This window comes from Embiotoca jacksoni, unplaced genomic scaffold (genome assembly GCF_022577435.1).
Source record: "Embiotoca jacksoni isolate LCO1_2020_lvr unplaced genomic scaffold, fEmbJac1.0.p SCAF_56, whole genome shotgun sequence".
Classification (NCBI taxonomy): Eukaryota; Metazoa; Chordata; class Actinopteri; family Embiotocidae; genus Embiotoca; species Embiotoca jacksoni.
The window spans coordinates 728,450-750,093 of record NW_027185410.1 but is presented as its reverse complement, the minus strand read 5'-3'; the positions used below and the strand labels follow the sequence as shown (position 1 = coordinate 750,093).

Genomic DNA, 21,644 nt, shown 5'->3' with positions numbered 1-21,644 from the left:
TCTTTGAAGTAGAGAAAACAGACAACTCACTTTCAATTTTCTTGATCCTCACTTCCCAGGGAATGAATAGAACCACGATGTTGTACAGCACACGGGAAATTTTCTTCAGCAGCTGCAGGAGGTGTCAAAAGAAACAAAAACATGCACAAGTACTTCTTCATTTCCTCCTGAATTCTGAAATATAATTTGCATGCTCACAAGAGTCCTTTAGAAAGCAACAGCACCAGCAGACACAGTAGGCATGGCAAGAAATGTCCATCAAATTATAATCTAGCTTTTGCACGTAAATTCCATCAAACACACAAGTACAGATAATATACAATATAATATATTAGACAATAGTATGTGTGGTTTGAACTATCAGAAATCCTTCTGTTTTATAACTATTTCAATGATGTATCTAAACAATTGATGTTAAACAGGTTTGTGTCACTGTTATAGGTTTATTATATATATATATTTATATATATATATATATATATATATATATATATATATATATATATATATTATATCACATTTCCCTTCACCTATGACATGTATATATGTCTTTATAACGGCATGTAAAAATAAACATTATATCTATCAATCACTTGCTTATTTTCAACAGTTAGGGAAGAAGGCATGCTGGGAAATGCTATTATTTTTCCATCCCGGTCATTTGTGATGTGTCATGTGGTAGTTTTTTTTATTTGCCAATCAAAACGAGGTTACACTGAAGCATGTTGGTCTTCACACCGAGTGAGTGCGCGAGGACGAGAGAGATTCATCAACATGTCACCATCACAACACCACCATAAAACCCTGATTAATCTATTTGCGTCATAACATTAGCGAGTTGATGCAAAAACATATGACAGGTTTTGCTGTTGTCACAATTTTATTCTCAAGAATGGATGTTTTGTTCTGTTTTTTTTAAAAGGGAATAAAATGTTTGCCCTGTGGGTCCAAGCCGACGGCTGCCGGGTGAATAATATCATCTCAGTTACTACGTTGCTCACAAACTGTGACAAAATGATTTTGCATCATTCAGGATGTAATTATGAAGCTCATGTATCCACATCGTCCGCTGATGCGATGTGACTCTGCAGCTTATCACATCTTATGATGTGATGAAAGTTCAAATCAGAACTGAGCTGATAATTATTAATCAAAATAAGGTCAACTGGGCCAATGATTGTGATTTTCAATTAACTGGGAGCCGAACTGTAGAATTAATAACTCATCATCAGACTGCTCACTGAAAGTCAATTTATTGTAATGGGTCTGAAGCAGCCGGAACATTTTAATTAAACGTAGCTATAACAACAGGCTATAAATTCAGCTGTGCGGCTGTGATTCTGCAGCATAGCTATCTTCCTCTCTGTCCATCTTCCTCTTTGAAGATGTGTGAATGTAACACAGACGGATAAAGCAGAGGAGATTATCCATGTGTGTGTCCAGCACTCAGCAGGAGAGGAGCTGCGTAAAGTCAGAACTCAGCAGCCTGTAAAAAGGAAATCCAGCATGTTTTATTATTCTGGTTTATCATCAAACGGCTGCAGTGCAGCGGAATAACATGGAGACGCTCCGGTCAGCATACATTCACACAGAATCAACGGAGTTGTGGCCGCTTATAGTTCAGATACGGTAAAAAAGTTTTCAAGGAAGCCACGGCGGAGAGATATTTGTTGTTTTACATTTGACTTTTCTGCACCACTGATATATTTATTTGAGTGTTTTGGAGAAGATCTGTGATTTCACTATAAAATTAAATTGTCAAACTGTCTCTGTGCTGCTGAACATTTGGAAAAGGTTGGATCTGCACATCACGTCGCTCAGTGGATGTACTCAAAACAAAAACTGCTCTAATAAAGATTTGGAAGTCATCCTGTCATTTCATTGTATTCTCAATAAATGGTGTCACGTTGGTGCTTTCATTTCTAAAAGAACCCTCATAGATTAAAACGTAACATTACACGAGAAAACTGAAATAGTGAACTATAAACTGCTTTTATTCTCTAAAGAGAATAAAACCAATAACAGCGAGAGTTAATGGAGTCTCTTGCACTGTTTTTGTGATTGTTGTGATCCAAAATTTTGAGGCAGATTTTCTCGTGAATGTCGATGTAATTTGTGGAGTTTTAAGTGATTTTTTTTTCTGTTTGAAACTTCTAACAAATTGCAAGTCAAGGAAGAAAAGTTGGATTTTTTTTTTTGAAGCACTACATGATAAAGTAATAAATATGTAATCACTTGCTTTGGTAATAATCATGCTGCACATCACATAAATATTTTAGTTCTAATATTTTTTAAATTTATTTATTCAAATTGATTCATTGAAAAACTATGGGGTTAAAAGTTACAAAAAAAAAATCATGAAAGTGCAGTAGCTTTAAAGAACAGAGGGTCTGTGACTGGAATATAGTAACAAGGACTACATCAGCCTTTCAAAATAAGAGCTTTAGATGCTGTTTAATTCATGTTCATTCAACACATAGACCTGCTGGATGAAACAAACAAAGAGACGTCTCTGACAACTGGACGTGTGGAGAAAACTCATTTAACATCCAGTAATATGGAATCACTTCCTTTGATCACAAACAGTTCATTTTAAACTTTTATTGTGAAAGCCAACTTTCCTGTTTTTCTGCTTGAGTTTTATTTGATGATGAGTAAACAGGAGCACAGCCTGTCTGATAATTTTGTCAATAAAGTGAGTTTTGTTTGAAAAGATTTACTTTATATTGTTAATACTTTCAGCACAGATTCTGACGACCACATTTTTTGCGGAAAAATCGCATGAATTTAAAAGAATTGCAAGATCTCACAAATATTATGGAGTTTGCTTGAAAATTGCTTTAATTATTGCGTTTGCAAATCTGACACAATACCACGCAAAAAGTGTGTAAAACTTTACGCCACTAACACTCCTGATCTGTTAGTACGTCACAAACCACCAACGACTGCGTCTGCTGCTGTTCAGCTGTTTTGGCTCTTTGGGTTAATTCAGCTGATTAGCATTAATTTATGCATTCATATGTACTTTCCCCTCTAACGGGCATCACACGTACTCATAGAACTGTAGCTACGTTCAGTAATCCTTATTTCTGTGTCCACAGATGGCGCTGTTGTTGCTGCACAGCAAAAGTTACGATGTCTGTTTTTAAAGTGGGACTGTGTGCATGTTGAAGGAAACTTCAGTGTGTAAAAGAGGCTGAATGGTTGTTGTGTACGTACATCCGCTCCGGCGGTCTGGTAACCTCTGGTTCTGGTCAGCCGGCCTTCGTACTTCAGAACAATCTCTCTGGCCTGCCTGGCAAACAAACAGACAAAAGACACTCACATAAACATTGTGAACGAGGTTGTTATTTTTTGTTGGGATCTATTTCTGCCTGTAAACGTTTCATAAAGTAGAAATACAACAATTGAATTGTCATGGAGTACTTATTATTTGGTTACTGTCATTTTTACTTAAGTAAAGGATGATAATATTCCAACCACGAAATACAGAAATACCTCAAGACACAACTTTTATTGAAATTAGATGAAATAACCAACCAAGCATATCTCAGGTCTGCATCCATTTTTTTTTTTTTAAACTTCAATATTTTGGGAAATAAAATCATGAGAAAAATGAAGTACATTTCATGGAAATTAAATGCCATTGTGGGAAATTATGCAAAACAAGCTCTTTTGACATTTTTGTTGAATAAATAATTGGAAAGCTAACTTCCCTTGTGGCCACTGCTTCAAAGAGGATCAAATGTTTGTGTATTCAAAAGCCGTCAATTTCCATGAGATGTACTCACTTTTTCACGTGACTGTTTTTATCGGACTGAGATTAGAAGACTGATCTCATAGGGCAAAATAAAATGTACAGAAGTATTATTCTGACTTTGAAAATATGATGAAAGTTTGAGTTAAAATTTGTTACAAATCAATTAAATGAATTTGGATCTTTTCATGAGAAAAAACACAAACAAATCTCCCAATTATTCCTTTCGTGAAACCACTTTAAAACACCTTTAGAGTCATATTTCTGCCTGGACTCTTTTTACTACATGTCATTTATGTTTTTATTTTTTTACTTGCTTTAGCAGCACTTGTATTCTTACCATTCAGGTGTTTTTACAGCTATAATATTTGATGTAATAGATGCTATCATTTGATACAGGCGTGTAGAAAATGATGGATGTAAATCGTTGGACTGGGTTTGTGAGTGTTGGTTCTGTGGTTTAAAGTTTTATGGGGCCTAATTTGAGCGCTCCACAGTGTGTGCTCTCTAATAATGTCATCACGCTGAACAATATGGCCCTTAACATTTTTAAATCAAAGCGCAAACCGGTACTATTCCCCTGATCCTTCTGAAACCAGTCACGGTGTGCTCGTCCCATTAAATAAATGCTCTGAAGAGATTCTTCTGCTTTACAGTCCGTAAGATGAAAGTTAAAACCAGCTCGTCCCGTCACGGCGCTGCGAACCAAGTTTTAACTATGAGGAACAGACTTCCCGCACTATCAACCCCGGAAAGCGACCGCAGCCTTAATATCCGTGGAAGAAACAGTTTTATTTCCAGAGCCGAGGGTCAGAGTCCACATTTGAAGAATAACTTGTCAGGAAATGTTGGTAAAAATCACTGATTTGTGATGTGAAATATAAGCAGTTGTTGCAGTTGGAGTAATCTCAGACATTCAGCCTGAGATTAAAGAGGGTGTAAAAACGCAGACTTGCATCCTGTCCTTGATGATGGTAATAAAACCTCCGCGGTAATAACAAACCGTCCATATAAAACCTGTTATCCATGGCACATACTCAGCACATCTTAGAAGCTCTCCATCTCCTCCAGCTCTCGGTGGCTCGGCTGGGTCTCTATCTTCTAGTGTAATTACATTTAGTCAAAGCTTTAGTGGTGCTCGGGACACCTGGCACAATGGCAGCGCCACACCATGTATGAATTGACTTTCTGTACAACATTCATGCATTCAGATGTGTTTTGAATGGAACAAATACACTCCTATTGTAATAACTCCAGCTGTCCCTACAGGCCATGCAACAGCTGGTGTCATTTGTGCAATACGCAAGTAAATGTGCCCTCAAATGTAATTTTAGACTTGTTGTCTTTTGTGTTACAGGCGTTACAACAGTGATTTTGGACTCTAAATGCTGCCCATAGACGGTATTTAAAAAAGTTCATAGCTTCAGGTCTGAAAAATGGTTCTGATGCATAAGTGTCTTCAGCTGCAATACCAGCGAGTGCCACTAGAGGTCGGCTCCAAAAAGCCTCCGGCTCCATAGACTCCCATTCAACTTCTCTCATCAAATCCAAAGTGAATAAAATGTGTCCATCAGTTATCTCGGTGTTGTTAGCTAAAGTCACTCCTTCTTATTAGTTTTCTGGAGGTCCATCTGAAAATAATCCCTCATTCATTAGAAAAGAAGATTCAAGAAGAACTGTTTTTGGGGGCGTGTCTGTTTGATTGACAGGCCTGTGGTGCAGTCAGGTTACAGCTATCGGTGGGCGGGACGTAGTATCGTCAGGTTTCCAATCAGATCTGTCAGATCCACCGCTGGCTCCTCCCCCAGCTCGTCCAAATATGGTCACTTCCTGCTCCAAACCGCTCCGAACTAGTAAAGATGGTGACGGACAGAATCTGAACTGGAGGATTCATAACGTTCACAAACCAACGATGACATCACTGCTGGTTAATGACATCACTGCTGGGTGATGACATCACTGATGGTTAATGACATCACTGCTGGGTGATGACATCACTGATGGTTGATGCTTGCTGCCACAATGCCGCATTTTGTGACTGAATCTCACAAACAGTGAAATAGACCACGCAAAGGGCTTAAAATATGTTTCAGAAATAAAGAAGATATGGTGCAAAAAACTTAAATAGTAAATACTACTGCAGGGCAGGTAGTATTTCGGTTAATTCTTAGTTTCTTATTATTCCAATTTTTGCATTAAAATACTTTTTTGTAAATCTATGATGTATTTCAATGACGCAGCATTTATTTACAAATAGATAATTAGCTGGTCTCAGATATACAGAGTGCACGTTTATGTGTGTGTTTAAGAGAAGAAGAAAAACAACACACACAGGAAGGTAACAATCAAACAGAGGGGTACTTTAGGACTTTGAGCTTGCGTCTCATTGGCCAGGGCCGGGTCCGGATGTTGGCGATAATCTCCTTCTGGTACTGGATGTTCTGAAACATCTCCTCCGGGTCGTTGCTGTCCACCCGCTCATCCTCTTTATCTTCATCGTCTGAAGAGCTGCAGAACGAGACACAGAAAGAAAACAAATAAATGGTGGAGCTCGGTGGCAAAATGTTTACAGATTATACAACAAGTGGTTCAGACTCAGAGATCTGATTGGTCAACTGAACATCTGGAACAAATCATCATGACATCACACCGTTCTCATCACTAGAAATATCACTCCACCTCCTCAGTGGGAAAATAGAATTAGAATAGAGTTTCATATACTATGTAATATAATGTAGTTTCTACTTGTTATAGTTCTATTTAATGACCCATTTGGTGAAGTCGGGTCTCTTTTGGTCCTTTTTGGTCGCTCTGAGCACCCGTACCGTAACACCACGGATAGTCACGCACTTACAGTCCTAGAGGAGGCTAGCTGGACCGGTTTGGTTTGAACACATGACACGGAGCTAAAATGTTAAAAACACATGAGAACATGGATATCTTTGTTCATCAGATATCTTTGTTCATCAGATATCTTTGTTCATCAGATATCTTTGTTCCAACTAGACTGAACTAGCTGATCAGTTTAGTGTTTCTATGTTCTGTATTTATTCAGTTGGAGACTAGAAGTCCTCTCTGTTGCTAGGTGGTTGCTAAGGGTCCGACTACTTTCTGGGGTAGTAAACATTACACAGGAGTCTACTGACGTTAGTGATTGTTTTTCAGCTGTTAGTCCTACCTCATGTGTTGCCATGGAAACAGAGATCACACAAACAAAAAGTTGTATATTTTGAGAGTGAACTGCTCCACAACATGAACACATTTAATTACACGTTTTATTTCATTGATAACTTGTTGTATAATCACAAAGTTACACTGGACGGTGTTTTAACGTCATTATTGGCACTTCAGTGATGCTTCCGACTTAAATATGAAACATAACCACAACACAACTGTTCTGGGATGAGCTGTGGTGCACGTCGTACTCGAGTCCACCACCCCATGATTCCTGTTTGTTTCACTAATGACTGTCCAATACAATAACAAGAAGATAACAATAAGAAAATCCATGAAGATTAATAGGAAATGTATTCAAGTTATCTGGGTTACTCACTTTCTAAAAATAAGGCAAATTAAATTACATTAAATGAAACATTATGATGGTGCTACTGATCCTTTAGAAATCTGATATTAGACACAGCCAACATGTTTCATTTCATTTCACCAATTAGTTAATTAGATGAACTACAAGACTGTATGTATCAGGTTTAACATTATGTCAATTTAATTTGTATAAGTTCTGCTTGTAGCCTCGTTGATGCACCTGAACAATCGTCACTGTTTCTGAAATCACTCCTTATCTTAAATATATTCCTTCGTATTTTCCTCATTTGACTTCAAAATGTGAAACTTGTACCTGTAAATGTACACTATACGTACAACAATACACCGTGTCCCATTTTATAGGATCAGGATTGAGGTTGTGCACAAAGGAAGGAGTTTGAAAATAGATTTATTTCACACCTGATCAGCTGATGCAGAGACAACACTGTTATCCTCTGCAGACAGAAATTATTCCACTAAATCATCCATAAATATACATTTGTTTGTAATAAATGGTATTTAAATTTTCAACTGTAAACAATAAAGTTTTGGGAAAACATTTTGGAGACCTTTAAATAAAGCTGGTTGGATTTCTAGTTTGTGGATATCTAAATGAATGTTAGGAAAAAAGACGGGTTATATTTTTGTCTTAATGTCTAAATAATAAACAAGAAACACCAGTGATTTTATGTGTCTGTATTTATGTCATTATTATGCCACAATTAAAATACATCACAATGCAAGTCGTTATCAAAACAAAAACAATGGTTTAACAAGTATATATAAGTTTCCAATTCATTTTTAGCTTCATTGAAACTCCTTGACAAGCATGTGTGAATAATGAGCTCAAACAAAATAAATCAGAGAAGCAGCAGGACAGAACGTCCCTGATGGAAGTAAAACAGCACAGGAAGCTCCCTTATGATTCGATTTAGTGAATGAATACTTGTATAACGTGCAGGATGTCAATTAAGAATGAGAAAGCTAATAGCCGTACAGAAGGAGAGGAGAGACGGAGGGAGAAGAGGCTGCTGACGGAGCTGACTCACCCCTGTTGGTGGTCCTGGAAGGCAGAATAAATCCTCCTGGAGGTCTTCCTCACACTCTTGTGCCTCTTGGCTGCAGACAGCGACCTGCTGCTCCCCACCAGAGGATCCGACACCGTACTCATGCTGGCTCTGCTCACACAGTGTGTGCATGACTCTGTGAAGGATCAGTGTGTGTGCAGGTCAGTGTGTGAGCGCACACACACACACACACACACACACACACACACGCACACACACACACACACACACACACACACACACACACACACACACACACTCTGGCTGCTACTCAGCTTGACTCTACTGGAGCATCTGAGCTGGAGCTACCTGCTGCTCTGAAGACACACTACAGTAGTACACACACACACACACACACACACACACACACATGCACGCACGCACGCACGCACGCACGCACGCACACACACACACACACACACACACACACACACATCAGGCCAATCACAGCATGCACTGACTGCTTAAAGGGACACACACACACACACAAACATATATATATATATATATATATTTTTTTTTTTTAATTTTGTTTAAATTAAATTCTTCCAAAGTTATAAACGAGTTACATTATGTAAGCCATTTTACTATATATCAAATATATACTCATAAATTAATTATATAGGCTGTACATCTTAAATACTATGCTAGAATTAGTTTTTTTCAAAAGATAGGTTGTTGTTGTTTTTTTACATGAAACCCTGTTTTTTGTTTTGTTTTTTAAATCATGTATCTTTGATGCAGCTCCTGTCGCATCACCAAAGCAATGACTCATAAGGTACAGAAATCTATGAACTACCCCACATCGCCATGACAATAACAACAATATATATGATTATAAATAAAACAAAGGACTTGAGACTTTGACCACTTTCTCATTTTCCATTTTCAAAATCGAATGACTCAGCAGAAAGCCTCTTCTATTTTCAAGAGAAAATCAAAATAATTAAAATAGTTAACCAGGTCATGCTACATACAGTACATGTGCCAAAGACACATCAGATATAACTTTAAATTCTGATATAAAACCGTTAAGCCATCCTCACGGTTCATTTTGTGGAGGAGGTTTTTATTGTTTTTAATGTCATGAAGATGGGATACTTAATTTAAAATAAACCTTTTTCTAAATAAAACTCTGGATTCATTTGGACACTTTTTTGATCCATTATAATTCTACATGAAGTCATTGTTCCTACGTTAACGGTGGGACGAGCCTTATGTTTGGTTGGCTCCTGACAGACGGATCGTAGAGCTGAATGGGACCTCGAAGGCCGGACAGATGTCTCTTATTTAATTGGAGGCTCTTTAACGTGACTCTGTGGAGTACTTTTGAACAATTAACCACCCTGAGGACCAGTCACATCGTATAGAAAAACCCTGGATGTTCAACTCAGACAGAACCTTGAATAATTCAGTAGCGACAGAAAGCACAAAGGTTGTTAAACATCCCAGTGAGAACTGATACAGCACCTTGTTTTATCACTTACAGACTGTCCACAGGTCCACTGCTGGTCTTTTAACCAGAACTCAGCTGTGGCCACGTCGCTGTTTCAACCGTTTTACGTTGGATCTCTTTGTTTTATTGTTGATTTTAACATCCGATGGCATGCCAGGCTCCTCGCTATGTCTTTGACCTCTTAGTACTTAGTTTTTTTTTTTTTTTTATCTTGTTCCAGAAGCCAGTCTAAAACCAGCCAGGCCCCCGAGACTCTGGAAGCATCGAGTCGAAGGAGTCAAGTTTCTGCTGCTTTCCTTCTTCGAACATTACATTCACTTCCATTCATTTTGGACATCATTACCCAAAACCTTCCCTAACATTAATCATAACCAAGTCACGCCCACAGACCGGATATAAAAGTGTTTGTAGCTTCTGGCTCCGAAAAATTAGGTCAATGCAAAAGTGCCTTAAATTTTAAATCCACCAAGTGCCACCAGAGGTTGACTTCAAATAGCACCGTTTACCATAAACTCCCATTCAACTTTTCTCAGGAGATTCTCAGTCGTATCTTTTTTTTTTACGTTTTCTGTATGTCATTTGCTGAATTCACTCCTTCTTATTAGTTTTCTGGAGGTCCATCTGAAAATAATCCCTCATTCATTAGAAAAGAAGATTCAAGAAGACCTGTTTTTGGGGGCGTGTCTGTTTGATTGACAGGCCTGTGGTGCAGTCAGGTTACAGCTATCGGTGGGCGGGACGTAGTATCGTCAGGTTTCCAATCAGATCGGTCAGATCCACCGCTGGCTCCTCCCCCAGCTCGTCCAAATATGGTCACTTCCTGCTCCAAACCGCTCCGAACTGGCAAAGATGGTGACGGACAGAATCTGAACTGGAGGATTCATAACGTTCACAAACCAACGATGACATCACTGATGGTTGATGACCTCACTGATGGTTGATGACATCACTGATGTTTCAGTGTTTCATAAACAGCTCAAAGTCGTGATTCAGAGAAGTCTCGTTTCAGTCAGAAACTCCTGAAAGTTATCAGACATCAGACATTTGTTTCGGTCAACTCCACTCTTGTGCATTAACGTAAGGCTTTTCAGAGGAATAACAGATATGACAAGCTTATTTTAAAAGCAATATTTACTAAACTTGCAGCCCCATTATGTTTCTTTTCAATAAAATCGCCCTCGGCTCCATAAAAAGTTTTGATTTCCCTGCTTTGATAAAAAAAAAATGAATATTAATGTGAGCGATTGCAAACAGTCCCGTCGTGTGTGCGACCAACAGTGCAGTACATAAGCTGCGTTGAATTTCAAGAAGGAGACTTCCAGCTGCATTTGTCACAGCTTCATGATTCAGTTTTGCTTTGCTTGATGCTTTCTCAGAGTTACGGTCTGGACCACATGTAAGCTGAGCCCTGCGGTACAAATGAGCACATCTGTCTTTGTACAGCTCTGAGCACTGACCTGAAGACACTAACATCTCTGACCTTGCTGAGAATTAGAGGTCGTCCAACCAATCACGCTCACGAGTCCCATCAGCTGTAAATGATGTGAACGTTGCTTATTGTTGTATTGGCACCACAGTCTGCATTTCCTCTATTTATATCTCAGTCACATGACATGTTTTGTGCTCACCTGAGAAAAGAACATCAGCTTTTACAGTTAACACTGATAATTAACCACCTTTACAGTAAACCACACAGTGTGCCGATACAACCTGCGCTCATTCCCTCTGAGACGAGCCCGATCGTTTCAAAGTGTATTTTCCCGGTGAAAGTGATACGACGAGAGCTTCTCTCAGTTTGAGGCTGTTTGTTCCATCTGAATTTCTAAAACAGAACAGCTGCATCATATTTGTTGTGGGATCTTAGAGGAAATGTGGCCAATACATGTATACATGAAAACAAACTATAAATTATATATTTGACAATGCAAGCGTATAGATTTGCTATATAATTACAGTATATTATTACTGATTCAACCTTTTTTCTATTGCCAATATTTATATGCATTTCTTTATTCCTTCAGTGTGGTGCTTGTAATATTATTATATTGACTACTGTGTGCACATAATACTGTTCTGTTTTGAATCATGTATCCCAAATTTGTATTTTTAGGAGGTGGGTCGAAGTAGCTTTCGGTATCTATCACTATTTAAGTCATCTCTGTATTTATGTAGGAGTGTTTGTTGTTTGCCTAACTTGAGAACTGTTGATCCGATCTGCTTCAAACTGTGTGTGTGTGTTGGTGGGCACCTGAGATTGTGCCGTGGTGTGTTTGGTGCGATTTGGACACGCAACACATTTGATATTAATAATTGAAAAAAAAAAAAAAAAAAAAAAAAAAAACAAGCGATAACAAAACAACCCCAAACATGTCAACCTCGGCCTGCTGGCATTGCAGCTTAAGACACTTCTGCCTCATCTTTCAGACCCAGAAGGTACGAACACTTTTATATCCAGTCTGTGGTTTGTTCAAATAACGGGAATTCCCCGCAGCCTTAAAACCACTCGGTGCAATTTCATTCAAACTGGTTCAAATAAATGCCAGCTAAATAAATAAATGTGGTAATGAAGTATGTACTGTAGATTAAATAAAAAGGCTATATATATATATACATATATATATATATATATGTATATATATATATATATATATATATATATATATATGTATATAAAGCTAAGGGTATGAGACTTAAAAAAATAAGCCTATTGCTAAAACAGCTATTTTATTGCCAATAACTCTGTAGATTTTAATATTAAATTTGCTTTTTATTCTATAAGCAAAAAACCTTACCGACTAAATGTACCCGAGCAGCCAATGATGTTTATTTCAAAATTGATTATTTCAAAATGTATTTCCTGATTTATATATTTATTATGGCATTTATAGATTTAGTTTCATGTCAACATAACAACCTGTCAATTCCTCTTCTACGGTGTATTTTGAGAGGCTGCATACATATTTTATTATTTCCTTTTTCTGCACACATTAATCTTTTGTAAAAAAGTATCGTTATCGGATCGGATCAGAAATCTGTGGTATCGCACATCACTACTGTGCCATAAGATCACGGAGACGTTCAGCTGGAGAACCAGGAGCTGAAACTGCACTTTGAAGCTCTGGTCTGAGCTCAGAGGAATGAACAAGAGGCTATGCTGCTGGAAATCAAGGAGCTGCAGAGAGCTTTGATGTTGCACCAGATGAGGGATGGACCACAGTGGAGGAACTTCTCCAAGAACTGGAGGAGGTAAACAGGAAGCACCTGGCTGAGAAGGAGGCGCTTACCACCAAGCGCAATGTTACAGAACGGGACCTGGAAGATCTCAACAAAGCTCTCCAGAGAGAGAAAACATTGAGGGTCCAAACTGAGGCTGAAAAACAGGAGGCTGCAGAGATTGTTTTCAACACACTGAAAGATATGCCGAAGGTCTCGACTGAGCCGTCAGCTCAGCTCAGATTAAAAACAAAAGAGGATGAACTTCGTTTTGAGATCCAGGACCCAGAGCAAAATCCAAAGACGAAAGGGACCTAAGGGACGAGGCAGAGGCTGAAAACCTCGTGCACTTCAACGTAACAGAGGACGTCTGTGAAGAGTTTGACCACGAGATGTAAAAAAGAGAAGCTGAAGGTGGAGAAACAGAAGCAGGAGGTCCGGTTGGAAACATCGTGAAGCTCACCAAGATGCTCCATAAAGAAACGGAAAGGAGGACCACGAACTGGAGACCGTGGACGATGTGGAGGATCTTCACGATCACAATCCACCACTGATTATTTTAAATGTAAAATGACCTTTTCAGATTTAACCCTCTACTGCTCAGTGTTGCCCTTAGCAATGGAAAGTTTTCTTAGGCCCCATGTCCAGTACATTTTTTTTTTTAAATGATTGCAACAGAATGGTCAAATAAGTATTAAAGAATCTTCCAATACAGTGTAGGAGTCACTACGAAGCATCATTCGAGGTTGGGACTTCCTTTTCTGACACATGGTTACAGGAGCACACGGAGAAGATAAGAGTATATCCTTTGTAATCTTAGTTAAAGATGCTGTAAAGCAAATTCCAAGATTTGCTTCTCAATACATTATATAAGTGTGAAATGAGTCGCTGAAAGCTTCTGCAAAGATAGAAAACTTTGTCTCACTGAAATGTGGAGTTGGACCATTAAACCCATCTTCAGCTCAGGTTTTTTTAGGCGGAGCTAAAACCTAACCTATCTACGCCACAACAACCTATCTACGTCACAACAACCTATCTATGCCACAACAACCTATCTACGTCACAACAACCTATCTACGCCACAACAACCTATCGACGTCACAACAACCTATCTATGCCACAACAACCTATCTACGTCACAACAACCTATCTACGCCACAACAACCTATCTACGTCACAACAACCTATCTATGCCACAACAACCTATCTACGTCACAACAACCTATCTACGTCACAACAACCTATCTACGTGATAACAACCTATCTACGTCACAACAACCTATCTACGTCACAACAACCTATCTACGTCACAACAACCTAACTACGTCACAACAACCTAACTACGTCACAACAACCTATCTACGTCACAACAACCTATCTATGCCACAACAACCTATCTACGCCACAACAACCTATCTACGTCACAACAACCTATCGACGTCACAACAACCTATCTATGCCACAACAACCTATCTACGCCACAACAACCTATCTACGTCACAACAACCTATCTATGCCACAACAACCTATCTACGTCACAACAACCTATCTACGCCACAACAACCTATCTACGTCACAACAACCTATCTACGTCACAACAACCTATCTACGTGATAACAACCTATCTACGTCACAACAACCTATCTACGTCACAACAACCTATCTACGTCACAACAACCTAACTACGTCACAACAACCTAACTACGTCACAACAACCTATCTACGTCACAACAACCTATCTACGTCACAACAACCTAACTACGTCACAACAACCTATCTACGTCACAACAACCTATCTACGTCACAACAACCTATCTACGTCACAACAACCTATCTACGTCACAACAACCTATCTACGTGATAACAACCTATCTACGTCACAACAACCTATCTACGTCACAACAACCTATCTACGTCACAACAACCTATCTATGTCACAACAACCTATCTACGTCACAACAACCTAACTACGTCATAACAACCTATCTACGTCACAACAACCTATCTACGCCACAACAACCTATCTACGCCACAACAACCTATCTACGTCACAACAGCCTGTCTACATCATAACAACCTAACTACGTCACAACAACCTATCTACGTCACAACAACCTAACTACGTCATAACAACCTATCTACGTCACAACAACCTATCTACGTCACAACAACCTATCTACGCCACAACAACCTATCTACGTCACAACAGCCTGTCTACATCATAACAACCTAACTACGTCACAACAACCTATCTACGTCACAACAACCTAACTACGTCATAACAACCTATCTACGTCACAACAACCTATCTACGCCACAACAACCTATCTACGTCACAACAGCCTGTCTACGTCATAACAACCTATCTACGTCACAACAACCTATCTACGCCACAACAACCTATCTACGCCACAACAACCTATCTACGTCACAACAACCTATCTACGCCACAACAACCTATCTACGCCACAACAACCTATCTACGTCACAACAACCTATCTACGCCACAACAACCTATCTACGTCACAACAGCCTGTCTACGTCATAACAACCTATCTACGTCACAACAACCTATCTACGTCACAACAACCTATTGTGCAACCATTATTGTGCAATGTTGCCCTTAAACAACAAAATAATATTTTGGAATGGGGGGGTCCAAGTTTTATCAATAAAATGTCCCAAAATGAACAAAGAAATGATGTGGAGTATTTTTGTATCATTTCCCATCAACATGTGTGCAGCAGAGGGTTAAATTACATTTGCACTGAATGTTTTTCAGATGCCTCAGGACGTAACGGTGCTACACATCGCTCACAAGCAACAGGAGCAGTCTCTGAACTCACTAATCCTCCCTCATATGTTGGTTCAGTAGCCCGTCAATAAATATTAGTTGGTGTCAGAAAGTGATTGGACGGATGTTGTACGTTGGCACACTCGACTCTGAAATAAACCGAGTACTAATCAGGAAATCCTTTTTGATTGCATTGTTGACCTCGACTCTGGTATGGAAACAGGCTTCCTTACAGGCAAGTGTGGAAGGTTTGGTTTTGCATCTGAACATATTTCTCATCACTCAGTCCCATAAAACAGGTTAACTGCACTGACAAAAGCCTTAAAGAGGCTCATTTGAACCGGTTTAGTTTTGACAGGCAGAAGTAACTATGTTTGTCGAGCGTCTGTTAGCCAGTGAGCTCCAGGTTCTTCATTTTGGCCTTAAAACTGTGGAGTTGTTTTTTATGGTGAACATTTCTAAAGGCATTCAATGGTTGAAGGGTTAAAAAATAATGTCCAGCGTTTTTCCACCAACATTATCTTATATTTCGATGACAGCACTATATCACAGCAAGATGCTCACTTCGTTATCGTGTTTCAATAAGGTTCAAAATATTTTTTTTTACAAAAACAGTGTGCTTGAAAACAATTTCAACTCAGGTCTAAAGAAGAATCACTCTGGGAAGAAGTATAAATATTCATTAGCTTTCCACTAATGCATCTTTTATGTGTGAGGTAAACATGCTGCATTTAAAGGAGGAACCTCAATCTCAATAAAAAACACAGCTAGGAAACGATGGAGGGTGCATTATTGTCGAGCTGTGCAAAGGCATCTGCTTCTAAAAACAAATCAATAAAATGTACCAGCGAGCATTCGAATATGTGCATATCATTTCACGGGGGCGATTAATCAGTGAGGCTTTAAAGCATAATGCTGCTGCCTCTGGTTTGTGATAACAGGCGCTAAATTTCAGGATGTGTTGGATGCAGCTTTATGGCGCTCTCTCGTGGCTCACTGATGGTTCAACTGTAGTGTGAATCAATGCTGACTCTTCTGTCTGGAGGGAGATCAGTCTCATTCAGGTATTTATAATATATATTATATCACATAATACTATATGTTATATCACATTTAATAGAATATTTTTACTACGTATTAATATATACATTACCAGTCAAAAGTTTGGACACACCTTCTCATTCAATGGTTTTGCTTTATTTTTATTTATTTCTACATTGCAGATTAATATTGAAGACATCCAAACTGTGAAGTAACGCATGGAGTTATGTGTTAAACAAAAAAAGTGTTAAACAAACCAGAATATGTTTTATATTTTATATTCTTCAAAGTAGCCACCTTTTGCTTTGATGACAGCTTTGCACACTCTTGGGATTCTTTCAATCAGCTCCATGAGGTGTTCACCTGGAATGGTTTTCCAACAGTCTTGAAGGAGTTCCCAGAGGTGCTGAGCTCTTGTTGGCTGCTTTGCCTTCACTCTGCGGTCCAACTCATCCCAGACCGTCTCATTGGGTTTAGGTCGGTGATGGTGGAGGCCAGGTCATCTGACGCAGCACTCATCACTCTCCTTCTTGGTCAAACAGCCCTTCCACAGCCTGGAGGTGTGTTTGGGGTCGTTGACCTGTTGAAACACAAATGCTGATCCCACTAAGCTCAAACCAGATGGGATGGCATGTCGCTGCAGAATGCTGTGGGAGCCATGCTGGTTAAGTATGACTTGAATTCTGAATAAATCACCAACAGTGTCACCAGTAAAGCCCCCCCACCCTTCACACCATCACACCTCCTCCATGCTTCATGGTGGGAACCACATGTAGAAACCATCCGCTCAGCTTTTCTGTGTCTTCAAAGACACGGCGGGTGGAACCAAAAATCTCAAATTTGGACATTTGACTGGTACTGTATATATACTGTACTGTACTGTACTGTATATATATATATATATATATATATATATATATATATATATATATGTATATATATATTAATATATACCTCATACAATTTATACGAACACTTTTTCTGTACATTTATACTACACTGCATAATTTATATACCCTATGCATGTTACATAAAGTTATCCATATCACTGATGCGCAATATCTGCAATTACAATATATCATGGAAATCTATCACCTACATGCAATAATTGTTATTCTTTACATTTCTCTGTACATATTTAAGGTGTATTTATTTATTTTGTGTATATAACTAGTATATTTAAACATTGGTTATTATTTTTTAATAAATAGTTTTTTATTGCATGCATATTTGTAATTTTGTCTCCCTGTGTATTTATCCTTTTCCTACTTGTATTCTCAAGCTGTTAATTGTAACAGGATTAATAGTCTTATTTTACCTTAATGACTAAATGCACACAGAAGAATTTACGCAATATAAAAGTAAAATTTACTAATGCATTTCTGAGGCGCATACAAATATATTTTAAATATTTGTAACAGAAATCAAGAGTGTAGGTTTGGTCTCAGTACCATAAAATTGGTGATTATAACTCCGAACCTCCCGGACAAGTATGTCAGTCCCCGAGCTGATTTGATTGGCCATGATGGCATTTGGTTGTGTTGTAAATATGAATTCCTCCGACTTCACCAGGCCATGCCAGAGCTGTGTTTGTGTTCACCAAACGAGTTGGACACCGACTTGCACCTCCTGTCGGTGAAGAAAGTAAAAAAAACGGCTCAATTCAGTTTTCTACTATATAACACAAGCACACAGACAACTAAACTCAGTCAAAGTTAACCCACGTGCCTTAACAGATTCTGTGCACTCAAAACTATTGAATAAAAAATATCTATCCACAACCAGCCACGTACAGTAAAATCAGAAAATTCTAGTGCGATTCGACGATAAGTTTTATGTTTGACCCATATACATCCATCAGCTGTCAATCATTCTCACAGTTCATCATTCTGAACGGTCTTTTATCCTCCATTAACTTTCATCACTTCACACATCGATGGTCTGCTGTTGGTTTTCCTCAACTTAATTAAAAAAAAAACGTCTGTTGCATAATTTTGAGGAATCTTGATTAAAAAACAAAACAGGAGCTCAATGATATGTGAAGTCATTTTAGTGACAGCACACTGGAAAAGACTGAAGGTATTGAATATTTTTTTGCTCCCCACAAATCCTTTAAAATTATGCATAATTATTTTTCCAAACTAAATATTGTATTATTACCAAGAAGAGATCATTAATGTGTGACACTGCACCGAATAAGGCTCAAGTTATTATATATTTTTCTTTTCTTCGGTATGTCAGTTTATAGTTTCCTTCACTTCCAGCTGGTTTTACGAACAGACCTGAGTTCTCTGTTCAGCTCTGAGGACGGCTTGTTTTTATTAAAATTAGCTCGCTGCTTGTTGTTCTGCTCTCACTATCAGCTCGACGCTGTTAACGTTTATGTGCTTCACTCAGCTGTTTGAATTGACCTGAATATGCAGACGGTGTCTTACAGGACTTATTCAGGTGGAGTTGCGACATTAATAAATATTACTAAACATGAGTAGTAGAGATGAGACGAGTACTCAGCTGAAATAAGCATCCGGTACGAATAATGCACTTTTGACGAAGTTTGTATGAAATATCATCAGCTGAGTTACTCGTTACTAGTTAAATTTGTTCTTACCGGATGAGATGCAAGTTACAGCTCGTCAGTCTGCCGATTTGTTTTCCTTCAGCACGCTCTGACCTCGTTAAAATATCTTTAATAAGCTGAGCGCTGTCAGTGAGAATATAGTGTGAGGCTGAATGCTTATTTCAATGTGGACTGTCTGCATAAATCACCCAGCTTCACACTGTCAGTTTATTTAATACAATAATAAAAACCAGTCTAACGCAACCAACCTCCACCCCCCCCCACACATCATTTGCTGAACAAAATACAAAGAAAAGTATTATTTTTATTTTTATATGACAATTTTTCCTCGCAATAACAATAACAATAACAATAAATATAGCAACTTTGATATAAAAAAATGTTACTAGTTCTATTACTATTGTGACAAAAGCATTGCTCTGAAGCTCAATTCTGCAGCTGTTCTGTAAATAGTTTTCTAATAAATAATTAGTACAGCAATTTTTTATGTCAACTTCAGGCGCTATTGTAAATTTTATGGTTAGAAGTACCGCCCACTTCAGGATTAGGCACCGCCCTCTCCAAGCATGGATAAGGATACAGATAATTTAGTTGGTTTAACAGATACAGATAATGGTGCACTCACTCGTCCCTAATGATCAGCTCTCAGTCGTAACATAAGTCGAATCGTGAACCTGAGCCACTCTTTTGCTGCGTATATGTTGAGCTCCACGGATCGGGAGCGGAGCTTCCCTTCATGAAGCCCACAGAGGAGAAACAGCACAACCGACAATTAAACTCTCAAACCAAGCTGAAAACCTACAGCAGCTTTCAGCCATGCTTGTCTGGATTTCTGTGACTTTTTACCTCACTACCTGGGAAAGTGACTCACTGTCCTTCTCACAGCACGCAAACCCACAATCTATGAATGTATGTACACAAACAATAAAACACATTATGGACGAATTAAATGATCTCTTTGAGCGAACTGGGCTGTTGTTACAGAAAACTAATATAATTTAGATGGAGTAAATATTAGCAACAGCATTAAGGACATTTTGATTTGTATCTATACTGACAGCGTTACACGAGGACCATAGTTAAAAATACCGTGATAGTACTAATGTTGACATACACAATATTACTGTATATTACAGAAACAAGGTCTTTCAGATCACGCAAGAGGAGGCTGACGTGAGAGCAGCAGACTCGATCTCATTTCCATCGGTCGATTTGATGCTGCCGCTCTATTTTAGACATCCAGGGTGGTCAAAAACAGCTACAAACAGCACTGTGAGCTCCAATCACATCACTTTCACAAGGAAAATGTACTTTAAAATGATTAGTCCCCTCTTCTGGCCACTGAGCACAAGTTGTGTTCTTGAACTGTTATTTACAGTAAAGGTGGACAAAAAGAGGCCGAGTGAAGCTCGTGTCTGACGCACTTCAACAAACACATCCTGAAGTCCACATGCCGTTTATCAACACAAAAATACTAAAAGTTACTGAAAATCAAACAAAATATGTCCAACGTAAGGTAACATGAAAATAACGATGATTGTTGTCATGACCGGCTCGCAAGCCACAACAAAAGCTGGCTTCGTCTCCGGTGAGAGTCGGTGGAGTTTCCTTCCCGACTCGGGAGGAAAGACAGAGACTTTTGGTACCACCCCTGTACAAACAATAAAGACAGTTTTTTACCTTGACTGTTACCGGAGTCTGTGTGCCTGCGTTTGGGTCCGTTTACACCTCGCCTCATAACAGAATGGACCGACCAGCTATGGACCCAGCGGCCACAGACTCGGGTCTCCAGATTATCAGCAGGTACAATTATTGGGCCAGCCAGGCCCACCGGAGCTCACCCGTTCCCAGGACACGGTTTGAGGGAACCCACCACCACTACAAACTCTCTAACCCCAGCAGCCACCACTACAGACTCTCTAACCCCAGCAGCCACCACTACAGACTCTCTAACCCCAGCAGCCACCACTACAGACTCTCTAACCCCGGCAGTCACCACTACAGACTCTCTAACCCCGGCAGCCACCACTACAGACTCTCTAACCCCGGCAGCCACCACTACAGACTCTCTAACCCCGGCAGCCACCACTACAGACTCTCTAACCCCGGCAGTCACCGCTACAGACTCTCTAACCCCGGCAGCCACCGCTACAGACTCTCTAACCCCGGCAGCCACCACTACAGACTCTCTAACC

General features: G+C 39.1%; 1 protein-coding gene across 1 annotated transcript in view; it reads right to left on the bottom strand.

Annotated features, from left to right (window-relative positions):
• The window catches only part of LOC138212509 (transmembrane channel-like protein 3), a 36,147-nt gene extending 27,528 nt beyond the window's left edge, over positions 1 to 8,619 (bottom strand). The window contains exons 1-4 of the mRNA XM_069172916.1: positions 8,350 to 8,619; positions 6,119 to 6,265; positions 3,220 to 3,295; positions 31 to 112 (exon numbers count right to left, since the gene is read on the bottom strand). Of these exons, the coding sequence (XP_069029017.1) occupies positions 31 to 112; positions 3,220 to 3,295; positions 6,119 to 6,265; positions 8,350 to 8,471 (427 nt within the window). The 5' untranslated portion in view covers positions 8,472 to 8,619. The remainder of the gene's footprint in view (positions 1 to 30; positions 113 to 3,219; positions 3,296 to 6,118; positions 6,266 to 8,349) is intronic.
• Between the last annotated feature and the right edge of the window lie 13,025 nt (positions 8,620 to 21,644).